The sequence below is a fragment of the Hetaerina americana genome, unplaced genomic scaffold (assembly GCF_022747635.1).
Source record: "Hetaerina americana unplaced genomic scaffold, ioHetAmer1.1.p SCAF_13, whole genome shotgun sequence".
NCBI lineage: Eukaryota > Metazoa > Arthropoda > Insecta > Odonata > Calopterygidae > Hetaerina > Hetaerina americana.
This window is the reverse complement of record NW_027286403.1, coordinates 8,832,512-8,855,947: the sequence shown is the minus strand read 5'-3', so window position 1 is coordinate 8,855,947 and position 23,436 is coordinate 8,832,512. Positions and strand designations below refer to the sequence as shown.

The window sequence follows — 23,436 nt, the reverse complement described above, 5'->3', positions numbered from 1 at the left end:
ATAAAGCCACTTCTTAATTTTGTAATGTTTATTCCTTTTATATTTAATATTTTTGTTCGTTTGATGAACCCAGATCTCTCATTAATTCAGCTCAGCAAACTTTCTAACATTGTTCCCCACGGTAGGTTTGATTTTAGTTTGAAGTATTACTTTTGGTCCGCTCCGCTCACCTCCGTTTCTCCATGTTCCAATTTTAGTCGAAATGCTTTTGCAGTGTTATTTTCAATTGTTCATTTACCAATTCTGGAGATTTTTTTCCGATTTGACAGAAGAGCAAATATTTTCGGCATGAAGAATAAAAATATTTGAGATCTCCACTTTAAATAAAGGATGAAATGAATCAATTTTTAAACTGAAAATACCGACTATGGACTCGCAAGTGTGTCATTTTTAAGCTAACTTGATGATGACAAACCACTGAAACCATGGCCGTTATACTACATTTCATTCAGCAGTTGGCTTTTTTAGCCTTTTATTGCAATGGAAATAAAATAATTTATAAAATTGACGCGTAAAGAATTGTTCTATGACTTGATATTGTTAGAAAGAGCCCCACAGTCTGTGTTATTCTATTCTTTTCGGGTAATACAACGTGAAAATGGATATATACGAGGGTGGTCTGAAAGGTTTTCGACCTAACAAAGACACAAGACATTTTTTCTGAAATATTTTGAAATTTTCTAATATTTCCCTAGGTCGGAAACTTTTCAGACCACCATCGCACATATATTTATACATGTATTATATATATATATATATATGTGTGTGTGTGTGTGTGTGTGTATATATATATATACACATATACATATACATATATTTCCACTCAGTATTATGCCCGACGGCGTATGATATTCACACGCCGTTGGTTCCTTTCCCGGTGCCGGTTATGGTTTCCCGAGAAGCTCTGCCACCTGAAATACCACATAGCTTGGGTTGAGCGGCAGGTGTCTGGGGAGGTTTGCCCGGCAATCGAACCTATGTCCTCCGGTCAGTATATATATATGAATATTTAGAAGGTTAAATCACTCAAGGGAAGTAAGAAGGGAAGATATATGCGAACAGTCAGAGATAAGGCCGGTAAGGTAATAGTTGACACAGAAAAGATCCAATAAAGATGAAAGGAACATATAGAATCACTGTGTGGCGAAGAACTTAGGCCAACAAGGTTAGACATAGAAAAGGGACATGGCGTAGAGGAAGATAACTTAGATCCAGGCATACTCAATGATGAAATAGAAAGGGCATTAAGGAAAATTACACTAAATAAGGCCGTGGGGGTGGATAACATTCCCGCGGAACTACTGAAATGTTTAGGAAAATGTGGGTGGAAGGGGCTATATGACTTGATTGGTAGTATCTATGAAGACTTTTTGAGATCAGTGTTAGTTCCTATTCCGAAAAAGGTAAAGGCTATATCATGTGAGGACTACAGGATAATAAGTTTGATATCCAACGCAGATAAAGTTGTTCTCAGGATTATAAACAAAAGGATAGAGTAGGGCAAATGATTACTTAGGGGATGACCAGTTTGGATTTAGGAAGGGGAGAGGTACTCATGATGTCATTGCAGTAATGTGATTATTAATCGAGAGGAATATAGAATACAACCAGGAGGTATTTGCCTGTTTCGTAAATTTCTAAAAAGCGTTTGATAGAGTGAATTGGGAAAATCTAATGAGTATATTGAAGAAAATAGGAATAGATTGGAGGGAAAGGAGGCTAATCCGCAACCTGTACATGTCTCACACTGCTCAGGTTCGAGTTGGGAACGGGGAGTCCGGGTGGACAGTGTTAGGAAGAGGTGGAAGGCAGGTTTGCCCATTATCCCCGTTGCTGTTCAACCTATATGTAGAGGTAATGGTTAAAGAGGCAAGGGAAGAACTGAACGTAGGAATGAAAGTGGGAAGGGGTGGAATTCGTAAAATTAGTTAGGTTTGCTGATGACGAAGCTTTAGTTTGTCAGTCACCCATGGGGTTGCAAGCATTGCTGAGTGAATTGGAAATTCAGTGCGACAGGTGTGGGATTAGAATCAATATTAATAAAACAAAGGTAATGCGATTTTCTAGAAAAAAAAGGCTAAGCTAAACATTAAAATAGGAGGGCAAAAACTAGAGCAGGTAGAACAGTTTACGTATCTCGGATGTGTTTTGGACCAACACGGTCAAACCAGTTGGGACGTAAGGAGATAAATTGCGCTCGGCAAAGAGGCTTTCACAAGGAGGAGAGAGTTGATAACAGGGACATTGATTATGAATGTTAAGAAAAGACTCGTAAAAACTTTGATATTGAGCGTAGCTAAGTACCGCGCGGAAACGTGGTCATTGAAGCAGGAGGATAGGCGTGCATTGGAGGCTTTTGAAATGTGGGTGTGGAGCAGAATGGAGAAGGTGTATTGGATCGAAAGGAAAACTATTGAGGAAGTACTTGGTATGGTGGGCGAAGAGAGGGGTTATTTTGGAATAAATCCTTTGGAGGCAGGAAAAATGGATGGAGGGCGTATTGGTCGAAAGGTGGGTTTGGTAGGTGATGGTAGAGTCCACCCAGTAATAAGCCCTATATATTATATATATATATATATATATATATATATATATATATATATATATATATATATATATATATATATATATATATATATATATATATATGTATATATATATATGTATATGAAACATGTTTTATATACATATATATATATACATATATACGTATATGAAACACTCTTTTGCCCATTTGCATTATTCTTTTGAAAACCACATGCGTTATTTTTGAGTTACTTTTAAATCATTACGGACTACGCTCTGAATGCCCGATAATCTCGTTCGAAAAAGAGATATAGAGAGATATTGATCCCTAATTCAGGGTTTTTTATTATTTAATATACTATATGTATAGATTTGCGTGAGATATTTTCCAAGACTTTCCTACGAGAAGCAGGTAATGAAAATTTTCAGGATAAGTAGCTATGAGGAAGTGAAGAGATTGGCAGGGAACATGATAGTTTGGGCAACTTTTACGAGCGATTCTCAGATTAATAACTTGTGATAATGAGTTTTAATAATAAATATAAAAATGCAATCCTCGTGTTGTGATTTCTACCGGTACAATGGATTTGAGAATTATGTCAAATTGTAGTTTTAAAACAAACCGTTTTCATTACTGTCTACTTCACCCGTCAGATAATTGGTAAGATAATTGTTCATAATACATTGATTTATGATTACTTTATTGTTTCTAAAATATTTTTCAATATAATTTGCTTTGTATTAGTATTGAAACAGCCATTTAGACTACCTTATCTTCGGTCACGGACAATTAAAATTTACTTGGAATATTTGATTTTTTTCTGTAAAAAAGTCAGTTCGTATTTTACTTTTGAAATTTTTTGGGCAACACAGTAAATTTTCTTGAGATATTAAGCCCTCTTTTCTTAAATCAATGTTTTCCATTTTTCAATATTTACCTATATTTTCCTTTTCTTCTGACTGCCTTGTTATTTAATTTAGAATTACCTTAAAAAATAGAGTACTACATGATTTCTGTTAAATTCTTTTTTGCCGATATTTTTTTTTAATCAGTAGTATGTTACTTAGTTCAACCGTAAGTTATCCTCATATGAATTGAGTTTTCCTTACTTTTCTCAAAAATGTTTTGATAGGGTAGTCGTTAACCATGTGAAAAAGACAAAATATTTATTCTAAGACAATAATTAGCTCCATATTTATTAATCAAAATACTGGGATGGGCTATCAGTGGAATTGTGATTGCTAAAATAGAAATTATTGGTATATAAATTGCAAATTATTTTATTATATTATATATAAAATACCATAAACACAGTAATCAACCCGAAGGTCGGTTTGGTAGGTGATGGTAGAGTTCACCCAGTACTAAGCCCTATACGGCGTGTGAAAATTCACACATCAGGGTAGGGGGGGCAGTTCCTTTCCCTGTGCCGGTTATGGTTTCCCAGGAAGATCTGGCACCCTAAAAATCACAAAGCTTGGGTGGAGCTGCAGGTTCCCAGAGTGCCTTGCCCGGGAATCGAACCCGGGACCCTCCGGCCGGCAGTCCAACGCTCTACCCCCAGGACTACCGTTTATTAGTTACTAATTTTATTTCAAATTTTTATTCTGATATAGATCAACAACATCATGGATTATCAGTCTGATATTTGTTTTTTACAGCTCTCGTAATAGTCCCTTAACCTATCAATATTTTTATTGCCTCAATTTTCATGAACTGACATTTTCTATTTCGTCTGATCCTTTTTATTAATATATTCGTTATCTTAATGATACAGATACAATAATTTACTGAACCAATGAAATATAAAATTGAATCAACCTCTTTGGTCTCAATTGATATGAAAAATATCGCCGAAAAAGGTGAAATACTCCCATGACATTCTGACCGAGCGTGGTTGCCCCAGACTCTATAAAGCGAGGCGTCCCATCTCCCACGGGCAATCTGCTGCTCCTGGAGTTTGTGAGTGTGTGGGGTACGGTCGTCTCTGGCGAAGAACTTTCCAGTCAAGGAACCCGTGACGCCGGCCCACTGTCTCTTGGCGCACAAATCTACGCATTTATGCGCCGCGAGGGGGACGCCACATGGGCAGGGGGTCGGAGAGTCGAGTCGACGCGATCGAGAGAGCGAGAGAGAGAGGAAGAGACCCTCGAGGCGGAAACCCCGAGGCGGGCCATTAGTCCGTGGGAAGGATTCCGTGATTGCGTGACTCTTCCACAGGTGACTCTCATCCCACCCTCCCTCCCCCATACCACTCCCCCTCCAGCCGAGGCCTTTCTCTCGCGGCTCCGTGACCAGCCGGCGACGATTCGTGTTCCCAAGATGTCCGGGCCGTCCGCGACCCCTGACCCTAACCGTCTCAGTAATGGCGTCCAACTTATGTAAGAGTCCGAGCCTCTCCCTTTCCCCTTGGACCGAGTCACAGCAAGCGGAAAGCAAGCCATTGTCATTACCCTCCTTTCCAGGACAAGTGTTGTCGCTTTCTCTTCGCATTGCAAACTGTGAATGAAGGGGGAACGATGTCAGGAGTGAAAAGAGCGACGAATGATCGGGACTTTCTTCCCACCACGAGGGTCCGGGTTTGAATCCCTTTTGAATCGACAAGGCGGAAGGAAATTTCAATGATATCCCAGTTCCTACTTGGAGTGCTCTGTAAAGCGTTGAATATGCCATCCGTCGGATTGAACGTCAAATTATGGACCTCATCGCACTTTTCGTTAAGAGTAGGCTAATGCCGACGCCGGGTTTCTTTTCACCTTTCTTCGATTCCCTAAACGCTCTATCCCTATCAAACTATCAAATTATCCCTAACGGCAAAAATTACCGTAAATCTTGATCTTCAGCGCAAAGTTGTGGAGGTATTTGTTGATGGTGCCTCTGGTGTCGCAAATCTGGTGTCCGCGGATAGATAGAGAGTTAGGAATTGAGCGTTTGGTGTGAGAAGGGTGACAGCTGGTGACGTGTAGATATTTCTGATGGTAAGTGGCTTTGATATGTACTGAAGTAGTGAATTTGCGTTTTTGATGTGAGTAGTCTGTGTCAAGAAAGGTGATGGCAGGTCTGAAATGGAAGAAGAGAATTTAACTGTAAAAGAAGAATTTAAGGTCGAAAAGAAATTATTGAAAGACTTAGAGTCGTGTGTCCAGAGAACAAAAATGTCGTCTATATAGCGCACCCAGAAAAGAGGTTGTAGGGGTTGCTGTGAAAGGAAAGTTTCTTCAAGGTGGACCATGAAGAGATTGGCGTATGATGGCGCCATCCTCGTTCCCATCGCAGTGCCTTTGGTTTGTGAATAGAAACAATTTTGAAACGTAAATGCCTTTTTTGTCAGGACGAAAGTGGCAAGATTGAGGAGAAATTCGGTCTAAGGGCGCTTGGGTGGGGGTGTAGATAAAGATAATGTCGGAGAGAGGATAAACTTTCTGCACGGGGAAGAGAGGTATGAAGAGAATAAACGTCGATGGTGGCCATTAGTAGCTTGGAAGTAGAGGGAATGGAGAGAGAATTTAGACGGTAGAGGATGTAATGTGTCTTTCCTTAAGGAGGGCAAGGAGAGTACAAGAGGTTGTAGGTGGTGCTCAAGAAATGCGGAGATTCTTTCAGTGGGAAAGTTAAAACTGGAAACTATAGGGCGACAGGGGATGTTAGGTTTGTGTATTTTTGGGAGGAGATAAAACTGGGGTGTTCTGAGGTTTTGGGGTGAGAGTAAGGATATATCTTGGGAGGTGAGACCTCCTGTTCCAAATTGGAGCGGGAAATGTCGAATTTCTGTTTGAAAACTTGGTTTCGGGTTGTTGTGGAGTGGTATAGGTAGATGTATCATTGAGGTGACCGAGGGCTTTGGAAATGTAATCATTGGTGTTTAGAATTACTACTGAGGAGCCTTTAAAGACTCCTCATCCTTTATACCACAATATCTCTCTCTCGCATATGGACGACCCACCAATCTCAAAAACCATCTAAGATCCACCAACCTATTGGCACCCCCTCCTGACAAATTTCTCTACTTTCAATCACTCCAGATGTAAAACATATATGCTTAGCAGATCTTCTCCCCTCTCCCCACATCCTCTCATTGCCTTCTCACCTCGTTCCCACGCTAATTGCCTCTCGAAAAACATTATCTATCTCTAGTCATGCAAACAAAGCAATTCATTTTACATAGGCGAATGCATTACCCCCTTATTCATTCAAATGAACAATCACCGCTACTTCTGTAATTCTACCTCACTCTCTTTTCTTCTTATTCCTTCACACGCAAATTCCCACAACCTTTCCTTCGACTAGTGTTTCTCCCTAACCATCCTCGAATCCCTACCCGATTCAGCCACCAATATATAGGTGAGAATACGCGAATCCGTATATATACTAGCTTTCCGATCTTTTAAAAATCCCACGCTTAACCGCCATCTCATCCGAGACCTTCCAATCTGACCTGAAGAAGGCCTCAGAGCAGGCCGAAAGCTCAAACTATCTAAAGTGTTAGTCCTTTTACGTGTTATCTATTTTATTTTGTGTTCTATTTTGCCATTTAAATGTTATATTGCTCTCGTGAGTGCCTCTACATCATCATCTATATCGATATATATTTACTTTGATTAAAAAAATTATACACAGAAACCATAGAAAGGACACTCACATATCTATTTGACGTAGCGACGGCACGGCCGTCTTCATCAGAAAAAACGATAAAAGATAAACACTGGACTGGTGGGGAAGGTGGAATCAAGCAAATTAAAAGCACAAAATATTTCCTTGACCGGAACTTGATCCACGGCTCATTCGATTCGCTGGACTGATACTCAAGCCAGTTGAGCTACCGAGGAAACGTAAATTACAGTGAGATATATATATATATATATATATATATATATATATATATATATATATATATATATATATATATATATATATGGGTCGCGGTACTCCAGGGGGTAGAGCGTTGGACTATTGACCGGAGGGTCCCGGGTTAGACTACCGGGCACTCTGGGCACCTGCAGCCCCACCCAAGCTATGTGACTTTTCGGGTACCAGATCTTCCTAGGAAACCATAACCGGCACAGGGAAAGGAACTGGCCCCCCTACCCTGATGTGACTTTCACACACGCCTTTGGGCTTAGTACTGGGTGAACTCTTCCATCATCTACCAAACCGAACTTCGGGTTGATCACTGTGCTTATGGTTTATATATATATATATATATATATATATATATATATATATATATATATATATATATATATATATATATGTATATACATATATACATACATACATATATATATATATATACACACACACACATTACCAATATTAATTATGCTCTTCGCAACTGCGATCATATATTTTTTCATCTCTAATAGTTGAAGAAACGACATTAAAAAATGTATCAATTAACTTTCTCCCTTACTTCACGTACGTGATCTTGTCTTCCATATTTAATCGGGGCCTTTAAATTGTCTTTAGCATCTTCAGATAAGTGACCTTTCTCAAATTTATGGATGCAATTTAACCTGTATTTGTTGAAATTGGAAGGCATTGTAAATATATTATATTAAATATAAAATTTGTTGTGACGCAACTTTAATTTTAAAAATAAATTACTAAATGGAAGAACGTCGAACGGATAAGAGTTTCCTCGCTGTCACATTGGGAAATGAAATAAAAAACCTTTGTATTGATAACAAGGTACCAGTAATTCTATTATATGTTGCAGTAAAAGTACTTATAACTGAATTACTTATCGTATTATCATAAATTGATATCCTATGTATTGATGTTCATACAAGGGATTTTTTTTTATTATTTACGAAGTTTTTAGTAACGATGGCTTAGTCTTTACTTAATCTTTTCACCTAAAAAATCCAATTACCCATTTTGCTCAAAAGCCACCGCTGCTGCTTGATTCGATTCTGAGGCTTTGCTCGAACTCAAAGTGATGATTACGCACGGGAATTGACTCACAACCGATCGACATTAACCGAATAGAATATAAAATCTGTTAGAATTGGAGGGGATTTGCATCTGCGCGTTAAAACCCATGAATGATAATGTTATAGAAGAATAAACACTAAAACCTAAGAAAATAAGCTTTGAGAAACAAAGGCATTATTAGTAATGAGATAAATCTAATGCATGAATATATATGATAGATAGGTATTCCATAGTAGGGTAGTTTAAAATATATAAGTGAGAGGCTGTAAGTATCCTGAGTTCCCTAGGATCAGACATTTTTGACCTTGACTCTCAGGCAAGGAAACGGTTTGATGGGCACACATATAGGCAAACATACATAAAACAAAAAATAAAGGCAGTTCAGCCATCATATTTTTCCAAAAGTACTGCCCAAAGAAACCCAAAAATATCGTATCCTCGTATATAACGTTACACAGCTTTAGAATTCTGTTCGTGGTATAAGATTTCTGAACGTGGAGTAAGTAAGAATACATTACTGGTGGTGCAGAACCTCTTGCACCTTAAAGGAAACTCCAAGATTGTCCAACAAAAATAATTAATGCAGAAGACACAGGATTAATGAGAGGTCTACGCTACAAAAATGTACGCTGTTCATTAAGTTTTATTTGGTTTTGTTCGTCGAAATTGTGGTTAAATAGTCGTATCGACGACACGAAGGAAACAATCAAATCCACTCGAATGGTGGCAGGAGACGAACTCGGGCGGAACTCCATCCAGGTATCGAACCCGGCCACGATCGATGCCACGATACTCATAAAAGCCGACCTCCAACTTGGAATCCCGTGGGACTACTCTCTCACGGTGCCTATCGCCGCTCGAGGGGGGGGGGAGAGCACGGATGGCGATGCGCTTGACTGACTGGGTTCCCTGCTCCTCCCCTCTAAAACCCCCTCCTACATGCCGCGTCGTCTGCACCGCTCGAGCGGACCCGCGCGTGCCTCTGCCGGAAATGTTGGAATTGACGCACCGCCTCACAAGTGGGGAGACTCCGGCCGTGCGCTGCTACTCAGCCGGAATTTCGTATACTGTCAGGAAAACTTTTTCCCGGTTTCCCGGCGAAATCATCGCGGATTCTCCCATTGGAAGCCCACTCGCCCTTCGAGATCCCATGTCGGATTATTAGGAAACTCAAGTGGCCGTAATAAAATATTCAACGCCTACTAATCTGCAACAAATGGAATAACTCTTCCTCATTGCTGCTCCCTTTCCCCTCCAACATGCCACACCTTATGGCTGATTGCTGCTCTCCAGATTCACTCCTCTCGTTTAGTGCCAAAAGGTTATTTACTGGTTTGCCAATAAATGATGGAGAAAAGTAATGGATACTGTTGTTAGTAGTAATTATTAGGGGGATTGATTGACAGCTGGGATAACTTGAATCATTTGGGATAGTTGAGTAATATGTGAGGGATATGATGTTCAAGGAATGTAGGAAAGGTAGAGAGGTATCCGGGGTCGGCATTATCCATCTGTTAACGATATGCATTCAGGGGGTCCAACAAGTCCAACGTCCTATCCGACAAGGGACGTAGCTAACTTGATCTTGCTCTCCACCTGGTACTCAAATAGGAATATTAAAATATATCTTGCCACCTCCGGGCTAAGAATCCGGACCTTCGGGGTGGGTGCTGGCCAGTACAGTAGTCATTGAATCATCTTGAACCCCATTACAAATTTCTCGTTATGATTTTCCGCTATGATTAAAATAGGCGACGTTTAGCGTGCGTTACTACGAGGGCAAATGTTTTACGTGGGACAGATGGTTAGCTAAGCTTTCACGGCGTCAAATATTTTACTGTCATAGCAGTGAAAATTGCGGGGGAATCTATTACTGTATACTATTTAATTTGTAAGAATTTTAACCCACTTTAGTAAAGAGTCTTGAGGTGGTACACATCTTTGGAAATAACGTCTTGAGCTTTCATAAAACCTCGGTTGAATTAGTCCAAAGAAGCTTGTCTACTATTTTTAAACCAGAAATGTGCTTCAATCCCGCGCAGTGAATGTGCGTTTGTAACTAAATTTTATATGATTTTATAGAAATTTCGCCGCATAAAATGACAAAACTTCTTAAAGCCATGCTATAGCATTTTTTCTATGTTGAAATAATAATCGTGGAGTTTCCACTGTGGTGGAAAATGCCCTGTTATTGAAGTTTCTAAAACGCTAGATACTTAATATTTTAAGGCTCGTGAAAACGTTTGGAAACATCAATTTTTTTTAATAATCACTTTAATCTTTTTACCATTTTAAAATGACATTACGGCAACTTTAGTTTAAAAATGTTTAATTTTTTTCTAAAATATGCTTGAACGTCCATCTTCAATTTAAGTTATTCCATAGTGATATTTTACTCTATGACAAACTTTCAAATGCATGTAACAAATTTGATCAATGGTATTGATTAAGCATTTTCTTTACTATTTCAGGACAAACTACTATGCAAGCTGGAGGAAAACGAGCCAGAAATGGCCACGTCCCAGGAGGACGAGGTAAGGTTATGGATATATGCTTATTTTTCAAATACTATCCAAATTCATTGAAATATATTGATATTAAATAGAGTGGGGGATTCAAAATCAATAAGAACCAATGGTTTTGGATTTGATTGTAATAGCAAGAAATTTTTCATTCCTTAAAAACCTTAAGAATGAAAATATATTTCATTGGCTAATTTCACATTATAGTTTGAAATTTAAAGGATTTATCAACGTCTGGTGAATTCTGATTCGTTGTAACACCAGAATTCACCAACGGGGCGGCAAACTAAATAAGAATACAATTTGATACAACAGAGGGTTGATTCAATAGGGTGGCAGCTCAAATCTTTTCATGTCATAAATGATAAATTGCAAACGATAATATCACTAATACATTATGTTAACCTTAAACAAACAGCATATTTAAGCTGATTTTTGCACCAAAAATGACAATTATTTTACAAAACCCTTTGAAATTTTCCATATTATTCATATCAGAGTTGATAAAAATTCCGCGCTCCCATCTCGTTACCAGCATGTCTTTAGGAAGCATTTGTCGAGAAAGTCATTTAAGTCATCAAAATCTGCATATTTACTGCTATCTATGCAGACATCAGATCCTTCATAGTATGGAAATGATATATCGTGAAATCAAGCGGGAAATGTTTTTTTCGTCTCTTTGGCATATATTTTTGAGAAGTGACCCTAGAAAGAGTGACTATTTGTATCAGGTTCTAGAAATCGAAAATTACTATTCTCGGCAATAAAACACATCGGCCAATTTCTGCACCTTTTTCCATCGGAAACGTTCTATCCTTGGGCTTCAAAATACAGCACATGCCTTTCCTCTCCCTGATGGTTGCATTTCATTTCGTAACACCAAAAATGGATTGGAAATCGCACTGGGCACGGGGTGACTCTTCCTTCGGGCATCACCGTGGGGTCATATGAAGGGAAGTATGAGCCAATTGGAAAGGAAATCAGCACCAATGGAAATGAAGTGTCTGGGGGAGGAGGAGCCATAACGGCGCCGGCCTTATGAGCCTTTTAAGAGGTATGTGCTTTCAGGGTGAGTAGGTTGGACACGAGAGCGTAGTTCCCGGCAAACGAGTTCCCGGAGTAATTTCGTGTCCCCCAGCTCAGTAGCCCACATTCTGCCCAGCCTCCTATTCCGTGAGCGTAATGCGAGAAACCACTCTAAAAGTTTGTCCCAATCATTGTAATTGACGAAATAAGTAAATCCAATTGGACGAGTAATCCCTTAAATCTGACATCCTCGGGATGAAATTAGACGTGCCGGACTAACTACAGGTACACATATATCTCGACTTTAAACGGACAGGCCTGGCCATGTTGTAAGCCGCTTGAGGCAATCCCTTAACTTGTTTCTTTTGATTGAGGACCTAAAGCTACGAGAAGATGGTCCGTAAGGAGAGGATAGCATTTGAATAGAAATACTTTGCCATAGATTGAATTGATTGTCAAACGTTTACCGTCTTAGTTATTTTCTGACACTTGGTATTTACATCTTTCTTTATATAAAGGAATTTAAGGGACATCAATTCATTGAGCAGAACTTATTCACGCAGCATCAATAAAATTAAGCTAGTCACACCGAGAGACAATGATCATGAGTGTTAGATGCCTTGTTTGTTTTTATCTGAACTTTTTGTCTGATTTTAGAGAAATAATAATTTAAGTGAACTAGATACGTGGGGAATTAACAAAGGATGTAATAGGAAGAGCAGCATATAATTAAGAAGAGAGTCACTCAGGGTTGTTTGGCAGAACCTAATCTGTTAGAATGCATTCAAGGAGATAAGAGTTCATCGTCTCATACGCTGGAGGATATAATTCCATTGAGGTGACCTTTACTCAACACCCAAGTAGGAATTAAGAGAGTCGCCGTAAAATCCACGCCTCCGAATCCTCGGCTCTGAGTTTCCAGTCAACCAGCCATGTGCAATTTTCTGATGAATAACGTGTATAGAGTACATTTCTCTGAAGTTGAATAAAATGTAACAATAGTTTTGCTACGTCTTCTTCTTCATTTAATATTTTTACTACAAAGGTTAGTTTATTTTATTGTATAAGAAATACGGAACGTTCTCAGAGATGTTTGTAAAACAGTTACGAGTAGTTCCAAAGAAACTGCGGGAGATGCCGCAGTATTAACTTTTAACGGAGTCGTCCGCTAATGTGCATTTCAATGCAACAACATTTCAATACAACATCCCGGTCAAGGCGAATGTTTCATTACACTCTGTAATTGTTGCATTGAGTTTCAAGTAGGATTGCATAAGTCTTATACCACTGATTTAACACTACTGTTGCCAGAGCTACATAAAAGATGAAGATAATTCAATGGGCTTTGTTACACCTTGGAAAAATGTGAATAGTTATTCATCCTCTTCATTTGCTTTTATCCACATTTATCACTAAAAACTTAGTAGAGCTACCCAAGTGAAAAGCCTGGCATAAATTAAGCACCCTACAATACGCCTTAGTCATATTATATCCAATGCTGCACTTGATGTATCAGGTATATTTGCTGCTAACTACCAGCATATTTCTAAACGTTAATTATTATTTTGCATTCAATCCTGCATATTCGTTTCTCTCATTTCAACATCCGCTTTTTTGTAAGGATGTACATTGCATTAGAAAATACAAGGTATATTATTTATATTCATGTAAATGGTCACATATGATCCATTGGGTTTAAAATGAGATGTCTCGAAAATTACTGCTGAAAAAATAACAAGATGTAAAATATTACATAATCACCAGTTTGGAGTTGAAATTTTGAACCAATACTGCTATTTAGTCACACCCGAGTTGTGCGCACTTTTTAGATTGCAAGCCAGTAGTATCGTTGATATACCACCACAAGTCAAGCGGAGAACTTGGCATTCTGCATTCCTGAACCGCGAATTTTGCCAGCTATCCTGTGAATGTGGGCGAGTGTTCGACCATTTATTCTAAATTGAAATTTATCAATGACATATCCTTAAATTTTATCGCTATAGCTATATTTTAATGAGAAAGGTTTCCATAATTTAAAGACTGCAATGATTCGCCAAATGTGCCTGATTTTACTGCCAATTTCCAAATTAAAACGGCTTTAGATATTAAAGAGTTTCTCGCCTATTGGCCTCTGCTGTATTTAAAACGGAGCTCTTATTCTTTAAGAGATCTAACGAAATAAGTTTATGGTGGAGCATATTGCAAAGTGTGTTGTGGGTCGTACGTCATCCCCCTAAGCAGCCATTCAAATATCCTGGGAAAACAGAATTGTTAATATCGTTTCGGCGTTCTTATTTTGCACCAGCGCTAGTCCTTTGTTACCCGGGATTGCTGCGGGAATGAATGCTGTGGCTTCAGTTATATTGTGTCTTAGTTTCCACATAATTTTCCCACTGGTCTTGGGGCGCGGTGGCCGTGGCGGTGTTTGGCCTTCCGTCCCTCGATCCCTGCGGAGATCCCCAGACCTACCCCCAAAAATCTTTCAGAACTGTTGCTTTGTCTACCGAGCGCACACGATACCCTAAATTCATAACCTTCGAAGCCGATCGATACTCGGGAAAGGAGAAGATTAGTGATACGCCACTGGGTTTTAGAAGCTCCAACCGCGATAGAGAGTTCATAAAATTTTATTTTTGCCATTTTATCATTTATGAACTAGTGGAATAAAATTGTATCTATTGCTACCAGAAAATGTTTATTTTACCAGTGTATTGCTTTACGACAACTAGCTATGAGCATGGAGGCAATCATATTGAGAGCTGCGGGCGAGCTATATTGCGCAAAATTCATAAAGATTTACAAATAATTCTTTAAAACGCACGCGCGACAATGGAGGCTCAGTAGCAGGATCACACGGCTACCACGCCCCTCACTTTCGGGGTGGGAACGATGAAAAAACAACTAATTTTATAGGGCCACAGTAAACTTACTGTTTCGCGAGTTCATATTTGCTCAGTTATTTAGCCTCGGTCATATTCGAAAATTTTTCCATATATTTTTTCCTTTTTCTAATACTTTTAATACAGGAAAAATATAATTTGTTGTCTCAGGCGTAACTTTATGGAATTTGCATAATATATTGAAATGTAATGAAATAATTGACTTTGTAATTCCACACACTTTATTTTAAAAACACGACCCAGGTTTCGATGATGACGTTCAACGTCGAAACCTGGGTCGTGTTTTCAAAATAAAGTGTGTGGAATTACAAAGTCAATTATTTCATTACATTTCAACAGGAAAAATATACCTCATCCTTTGGATTGAATTGGTGGGAGTCATCTTATGGGACACTTTATCTGAAGGTACATTTACTTTTGAGTGCATTTTCCTGAATTGACTAAATTATGGATTACGAGATTTCACAAAATCATATTTATGTCAGTCAACACGTAGATGAAACTCAATTTTCTCAAATTGTCCTAAGTTGACAAAAATGAAGTTTTGATTAAGCTTCCGAAGCCACGCTAGCAAGGAAAATAAACCTTATAATATGAAATTTAGATTTGATTCACTTTGAGGGAACAGTAATATTTGGAAGCAGTTGATTTTTGCTCATTAAATTTTTATGTAAGATGCTAGTGAGTCGGTAAATGAGTAGGGATGGTTAATTATGAAGGCTAATTATGATGAAGTGCAAAGTGAAATTTAATAAAAATAAAAATTGTAACGATTTTTTCAAGACAAGTAGAATTACGTTTTTTTATTTCGAGGTTTCACTGAATATTTTTACTATTAATATGAATAGCCAACTTTTACCTGCCACTTGGTAGATTGTTCTTAAATTATTATTTTAATTATTCATGCATGAAATACTATTTTTTCTTTCTCTCCATTTCTTTAATTTTAAGCGTTTATTGGAATTGCCATGAATTTTCAGTTCCCGATTTCTTGCACTTTTTTCTCTCAGTTGACTCCAGTATTTCCTTCGTGGTCCAGAAACTTCTCTTTTTACCTCCTTGCCTCTCACTCTGTGGCATGTCGTCCTCTTTTATATTTGTCCATTTTTTATCTCCTGCATGTTCATCCTGTATGAGTTTGTCTAAATGTCTACCAGCAATCTTTCCTTCATCGTTAACTTCTGAAATTACGTTGACGTTACATTATATTCTTGTCTTTATTCTTAGTATCTGTACTCTGGCAGTTTATTTGTATTCTTTCGCTTGGGTTCTTATCAAAGTACGTAATATAATCAAGTTTAGATTTCCATCTTACTTCTGTAAATTACTACGCATCAACGCTTTACCAACTGTGGTGTTTCATGTTCATAATACATTCAGAATTCCATTAGGCTTTCTCCTCTTTTGTTACGTTTTTCCAGGTAGTGCCGTTAGACGTGTATATTATCTTCTCTAACGCACTCGTTACAGTCATCTGGAATTTATATGCGTCGAAGTAGAAAAATTACAAGTAGTTTGCATTCTCTAAATAGATATCAAAGGGGAAATATTGAAAATATATGCATTTGAAAAAGTAAATAGGAGCATTCTATAGCCATCTTTAATAATTTACCATGGTTATTTCCCTTTGTTTCTACAAGAAGAAGAGATAGAGTACTTACATTAACCCTAAAACTACCTTTCTGAATCATGTTCATAGTTTATGGATGAACAAATCACAACCAACATATATTAGTGCATATTGTAGCTCAATATGTTCCACCAATTCTATCACCATTTATAGTTTGTATTGAAATAAAAACATAATTCAGCTAGGAGCAATAGTAATACTACATGCGGTAAACATTATTTCAATAAATTTGCCATTGAAGCTTTCAGAAATATTTAATATTGAATTAAATAACAAACAATGAGAGAAGCAGAGTACTACTGAATTAAGTTATGTGCTGCTCTCAGATGAATATCCTCTTTCCAAAAACATACAAAGAAGATTAATTTGCCGATTGGTCTAAAACACTTTAAAATAATTATTTGAATGCAGTACACTGTTTGACCGCAGTTCTCCATTATTTTCTTTTTCATATTTATTCTCTTGTATATTTTTTACTCTTCTGTCTCACATTACCTTTTATCTTGACGATATTTTTGTTCCCTGTGTCCTTTCCATCTATTTTTCCATCTACTATTTCTTACAAGTTTATTCTTTCTCGAGGTGTACCGGAGCAATCTGGTTCTCCTTTTCCTTAAGCCGCTTAAACTTTTTGATTTCTCTTCTATTCTTTTATATATCTCTGCAGTTCATTACTTCATCTGCCTAAGTAGTCTTCAGAAATTACCCTCTGCACTGATTTTGAAGGCTGCTGTTCTCCTTTGGTCTAACATTCTAGCGGTCCCATATTTCACATAACCCATAAAGTATCACACACCACACGAAAGTTTTCAAAACCTGATTTTCTGTTTGTGATGGTATTCGATCATAGAACTCGCCTTTGCATCATAAATGCCTTCATAGCTAATGCTCTTCTATTCATAATATCCATTGAAATGCTTCCAACCCATTTTATATTGCTTCCGAAGTGGATAAATGCTTTCACTTATTATAATTTCTCTCTTGCTAACGAAACATCTGCCTTAAGTTTTTATCTTACACAAATCAGGATTTTTTAAATTAATCTTGTTTTATTTCATATTTTATTCTGGTAATATCGATTATTTGGGTTAAAAAATACTTGGTGATTTTATCGAGTCTGCTATAATTACGATGCCATCTGCAAAGAGAATCCGATTAATATCACAATAGTTCCTTTTATGCCAATTTCATGTGCATCCATTATTGCTTCTTCTTAGTACAAGTCGAATAACTCCGGTGAGGGATTGTATCCATGTCTTAATCTCTTAATTTATTTTTGCTTCTATGTTTCTTCTGTCTTTCATTCGGTACTTCTAGAGTTGATAAGTTATTCTTGTGTCGCTTTAATGCATTCTAAGTTTTTCCAGAAGCGTGGACATTTCAGTCCACTGGGCGTTATCAAAAAACTTCTTCTATTAATGAAAGTTAACCAACTTATCAGGTATCATTTTCACAACCAGAATTCTTATCTCTAAGCATAGTAAACCTTGCGCCTATTTGCTTCCCGAATCCAAATCGGTTTTGTGGAAGGTTGACTACAATTTCTATTTCCATCCATCGACTGATTATTTTTGCTATTAAATTACTTATTGTTTACGTTTGTGAAAATAAGTTCAATACTCGATGCTCCTTATATTATTTGATTCACGTTTTATTTTGTATGGCAATCATTTTTTTCTTTTTGAAGCCCCACGCGAGTCGTCCACTTTTGTAGCTGTATTTTATTGTTTCTAACAGAATATGGTTACCTTTTCTTTTGATTGCCTCGATGATTTCTCGGTTATTTTTTACCGGAGAAATGATATATCGAACAACTTATCGACTTCTTGCGGCCTGTTTCTTTTCAATTACTTCACTGCTCTTTTGAATTCCCTTTTGAGCACTTTTTTGCCTTGATCATCATCATTCACTTCACCCTTGTTTTTCATTTCACCATCATTCCTTTGTTTCGGAAATCTTTCTTCGGTTTCATCAATATACTCTTTTTACCTGATCTCTATGTCTCTTACTTCCATCGGTGGGTTCCAAGTTGCATCTTTGATGTTGTTTAATATTGATTTTCTATCTCTGTATTGACTCTTCACTAGGTCAAAGGCCTTTCGGTGTTTCCTTTCTATATTTCCTCGTTGAATTCTTCAGAGAAACGGCTCTTTTAATCAGCTCTTGCCTCGCTCTCTGTGACTCTCGAATAGCACGAATCCGTATAAAATTGTATTAGGCCTCTCCACATTCATTTCTTAAGTTCTGATATTTTTTCATTTCTTTGACCAACTCTCTTATACGCTAAGTTTCCCCTGTCCAGAGGTTTCACTCTTTATTGGCTAGTGAATTGCTCGTCGGCTTCTTCTGAGATTGTTTTCTGGAGTCTATCGTCCGTCTTTCAAGTTTTCCTTCAGCACTCGTGCTGAATCTTTCTTAAGTATTTTTTTCCTCCAGGGGTTTTGTGTTCTATCTCATTTAATCTTTTTTCGTATTTATTCTTTCTTTATCGTGGGCGAACTTCTAGGAAGATAAGGTTATGGTCACCTTTTTTGTCTGTTCGTGGGGGAGCTCCTATACTATTCCACCTGATACTTCTCTAACCAGGATGACGTCCATTTATTATAAAGCTCTTACCGCCGGGATTTACCATTTATATCGTCTACGCTTACGCTGTTTGCATCGTGTATCTACCCTTAACATATTCTTCTCATTACAGAATTATTCCACTAATCTCTGTACCTTGAAATTTTGTTTCCCTACCCTGCTCTGCGCTACTTCCGCCTTTGCTTTCTTCTGCCCATTTCTCCAACCCATTGTGATTAAACTCTCTTTTCTCCTTACTTTGCTGATTAATTATTCGATGGGTTCATATGCTTTACTTTTACCTCCTATGTGTGGGAGGACATGTATACATACACGTGCACTACCACTGTATACATGAGGTCTCCTTGTAACTTAATAAACAGGATCCTCTTGTTTATCTGGCAACATTGTTTTACTAATATTATTAATTCTTTCTTCAGTATGCCCACTAATATTCTTTTCTGGCTATTTCCTGGCTCTAACACACTATTAGGACAATGTTAATGACAATGTTTTAGGGCGTTTGTGGCGGATTGATTCCCGCTAATTACGCATAACTTGCAGGTAATATTCCTTATTTACCGTACTACCCCATGGTAAGAGCTCATTATGCAACACGCCCCTGCAATTGAAGAAAACATTGAGCAAAGCTTTCACATTCGACCGAACTTGGCGCGCTTTTTTCGGTCTTGACTTGTGCTGCAGCTTCCATTGGGATGATTGAGCTTTACTTTCCACGTCATAACCGTTAACCAATTATTCATCACCAGTTATGACCCTCAAGAGAAAATTTGGGTCGTCGCGGACAGAGTCCAACACCCCATTAGCAATGTTAATGCGTTGCTGTGTTTGGTCGAAATTGAGCAATTTTGGTACGAATTTCGCGGCGACCCGTGTCATGCCCAAATCGTTGGTAAAAATCGAATGGCGCGAGCAAATCGATATGTTTAGGTCCTCAGCAACTTTTCTCAAAACAGCTGTCAACAATGTACTGAACATTCAAAATGGCCGAACTTGTCGGCATAAGTGAGAGGCGTAAGTACCAACATAATAAAATTTGTTGTCTCAGGCGTAACTTTATGGAATTTTCATAACATATTGAGATGAAATAATTTACTTTGTAATTCCACAAACTTTATTAAAAAAACACGACCCAGGTTTTGACGTTGAACGTCATCATCAGGTGGTCCTCATAGAAGCAAACTTGCTATATATACCTTCTGATCAAAGGAGGGGGTTAGGTCAGAGAGGGAGGTTGGAGGGGTAAAAAGGTTACAATGTAGCGGGGAAGAAAAGAGAATTTCATCTTTTGAGTTAGAAGAGTGGTAGGTCTAGGAGTGGGGAGTGGGAGGGATATAAAATTTCGCTGGCAAGTTCATATTTCCAACGGACACATTTCAAAATTTCTAACTGCTCCAAAGCATCGAGCCTTTGACCGTTATTTTCAAAAAGAATAATTTTTGCCACAAAGTCACTTTTATGGTCACTTTCGATGAGGTGCTTTGCAAAGAGGGATGTCATATTCTTATTTTTTACACGTTTGGTGTTCTTAAATTCTTTCTTTAAATTTCCGTCCTGTTTGCCCAATATTCTTTGTGTTACATTCCGAGCACTTTAACTCATCCGCTCCACTCCTCTCGTTTTTGGGGACTTTGTCTTTAGTGTGAGAGACTAGGTTCTTAAGGCATGAACCACTGTAAAAGACACATTTAATTTTTCTTTAGGAAAACTTTCAATTACTTTTTGAGAAATAGTCCCTAGATATAGTATTCTCCACCATTTGGCAGTGGGATCTTTTAAATGTTCGGTGTTGTAAATGTGGCTTAAGGCTATTTTTGTAAGTTTATTCCAGTAAAGTTTATTAATTAGATCTTCTGAATAACCATTGTTTGCTGCTAACGTTTTAATTACATTAAGTTCCTTATTTACATTGAATTTTGACATAGGGATAGCGGTTAAACGGTGGATCATTGCATGAATGCCGAAAGCTTTTGGGTGAAGCAATACCTTGAAGAGGAATTAATTAATATGTCCGTGTACATTTCCTTCTTAAAAATGGAATACTGCAACCCGTCTTTGTCTTTAGAAATGGATAGGTCGAGGAAATTCAGGGAACCTTTTTCCTCTGTTTCACACGTGAATTGTACATTAGAATTGATAGAAACTGATCTAGTTGCCTATCAGAACCTGTCCACACACAGAAGACATCGTCTACATATCTTAGCCAACAAAATACATTATTAATGAGAGGGTGAGCTGAGGAGAACAAACCTTTTCCAAAATTGTCCATATCGGCCAGGAGTGGGGACAAGGGCGAGCCCATGGCTAAACCATTGAGTTGTTGGCAATATGTACCATTCAAAATGAAATAATTTTGGGAAACACACGTCTTAAGTAATGCACAAAGTTCACTTATAACTGGCACTGGGATGGATTTCCGGTTGAGGATGTCTTCGGCAAGGTTCACCGCTTCCATGGGTGGCACGTTGGTGAAAAGGTTGCGTGCATCGAAGGAAATAAGCATGAACTTTTTCGGGATTACCTTTTTCATAAGTTTGTTGACAAGGTCCAAGGAATTCACTACACCATATTCCGTGGAAAATTTGGAAACCTACCTGAAGAGTGCATTAAGCCTTTTCGCTAGTATGTGGTTGGGAGCTGACATATTTGATACTACAGGTCTGATCGGAATCCTATTTTTTTGAACTTCAGGTAGCCCGAAAAACCGTGGTGCTGAGGGTTCATTTGCACTAGTTTGAACATTTCACAACTTTTAAATAACGTATCTCACGATTTAATCACTTTTCAACAAGATATTAAAGTTTCAACAAGAAATTAAGAAAGTGATTAAATCTTGTGATACGTTATTTAAAAGTTGTGAAATACTCAAACTAAAGCAAATTAATCCCTTTTTTAAACTAGTGCGAATGAATTTATCAACATTTAGAGTTTTATTAAAAATATTTGTATTCCTGCCTTCACACTCCAAATAAATCGTCAGCATTCTATTGTCGCACTCTCTTAATCCTCCTAAACTGCACGTTTGTTAAACTGCATTTCATTTATACTAAATTATGGTCCAAATCTGTATCATTTCCAGGAAAGATCTGCGAGTCAATTGACATTCTTCCTAAATCCATGCCTAACCATGATGTAACCTAACCATTACTTACATTGTTCCCGCGGAGTGTATCAATGTTTTCCTTCCTAATCGTGTTTGAGCTAGGCTCTAATTATCCTACAATTCTTTTTCCTCCAAAACATGATTACTTGCTCTTCAAGATTATTCTCACTAATTAAAACGTACAATACAACCTGCTTTCCATCTCTCTTCATGCCACCAGGGAAATATTTGATATCTTATCATCTTTTATTTTATTGCTGGAAGTCAGTGTTCATTTTTATGGGAATTTTCCATGCATATTTCCTTCTCTTGCTTTTTCGATTTAGAATGCTATCTTCATATATATTTGACACATTGTGTTAAAGTACTTTGCCAAATAAATGATTTCATTTATTTCCATGTATGGATTACCCCTTTTCAGCTTTGTTACCACGCCATTAAGATATTCTCATCTATTAGAACGAAGTATCTTCCGCGTGGTAATGACACTTTTCATTTTTTTCAATCCTTTTTTCATGCAGAATCCCGTAATTTTTCATTGCTTTCAATACAGACATTTTCTTCATCGACTACATTCATGTCCATTTCCACAATACCTGTCGACTTTCTACAGGTACATAATGCCCCGCTAGCCGCCAAGAGGGCAGGAATCAGCCATTTTTGCATACAAATATGGGTTTATATCGTACAGAAATATTAATACATTTTTCCTTTGTGGAAAACCTGCGTAAATATTCGGAATAGCATGTGCACACAAATTCGAAATATTGTAAAACATGCATTCTTATTCGATTTGTTATAATTTTATGGAGTGTGACTAAAGAACAGGTACTTGGCGTCGGTAATAATGTTCTTTAAAATCTACTAGTATAATTTGAGGTCTTAATCCCGTTATGTCGCTAGAAAACTCAGTTGCCTCTATATTTCTAGAAATCTAAGTCATGTCTGCTCTCTTTGAAAATCAAGGAGCTCGTTTCCAAATCCTTTGGTAAATAATCTTCCCGTGTCTAATTAAACTAGCTTGCTGCCTCTTTTACTTTTCTTCAAACCATCCTCTACGTCTCCATATCTAGTTATTCACTTAGGTCCGATGAGGTCAAGCCCACCTTATTCGTTAAAAGAGTTCCTTTTTTATCGTAATTTTTCAGATGAAATGGGTTTTCAACCAATTATGGTGGCCATATATGCATAATATTTAATCGCTTTCG

The 23,436-nt window shown here is 37.7% G+C and overlaps 1 protein-coding gene across 1 annotated transcript in view; it reads left to right on the top strand.

The window, feature by feature from the left end:
* LOC139686072 (axoneme-associated protein mst101(1)) overlaps window positions 1-23,436 on the top strand; it is a 239,298-nt gene that overhangs the window by 175,359 nt on the left and 40,503 nt on the right. The window contains exon 3 of the mRNA XM_071583190.1: window positions 10,933-10,995. Within this exon, the coding sequence (XP_071439291.1) occupies window positions 10,933-10,995 (63 nt within the window). The remainder of the gene's footprint in view (window positions 1-10,932; window positions 10,996-23,436) is intronic.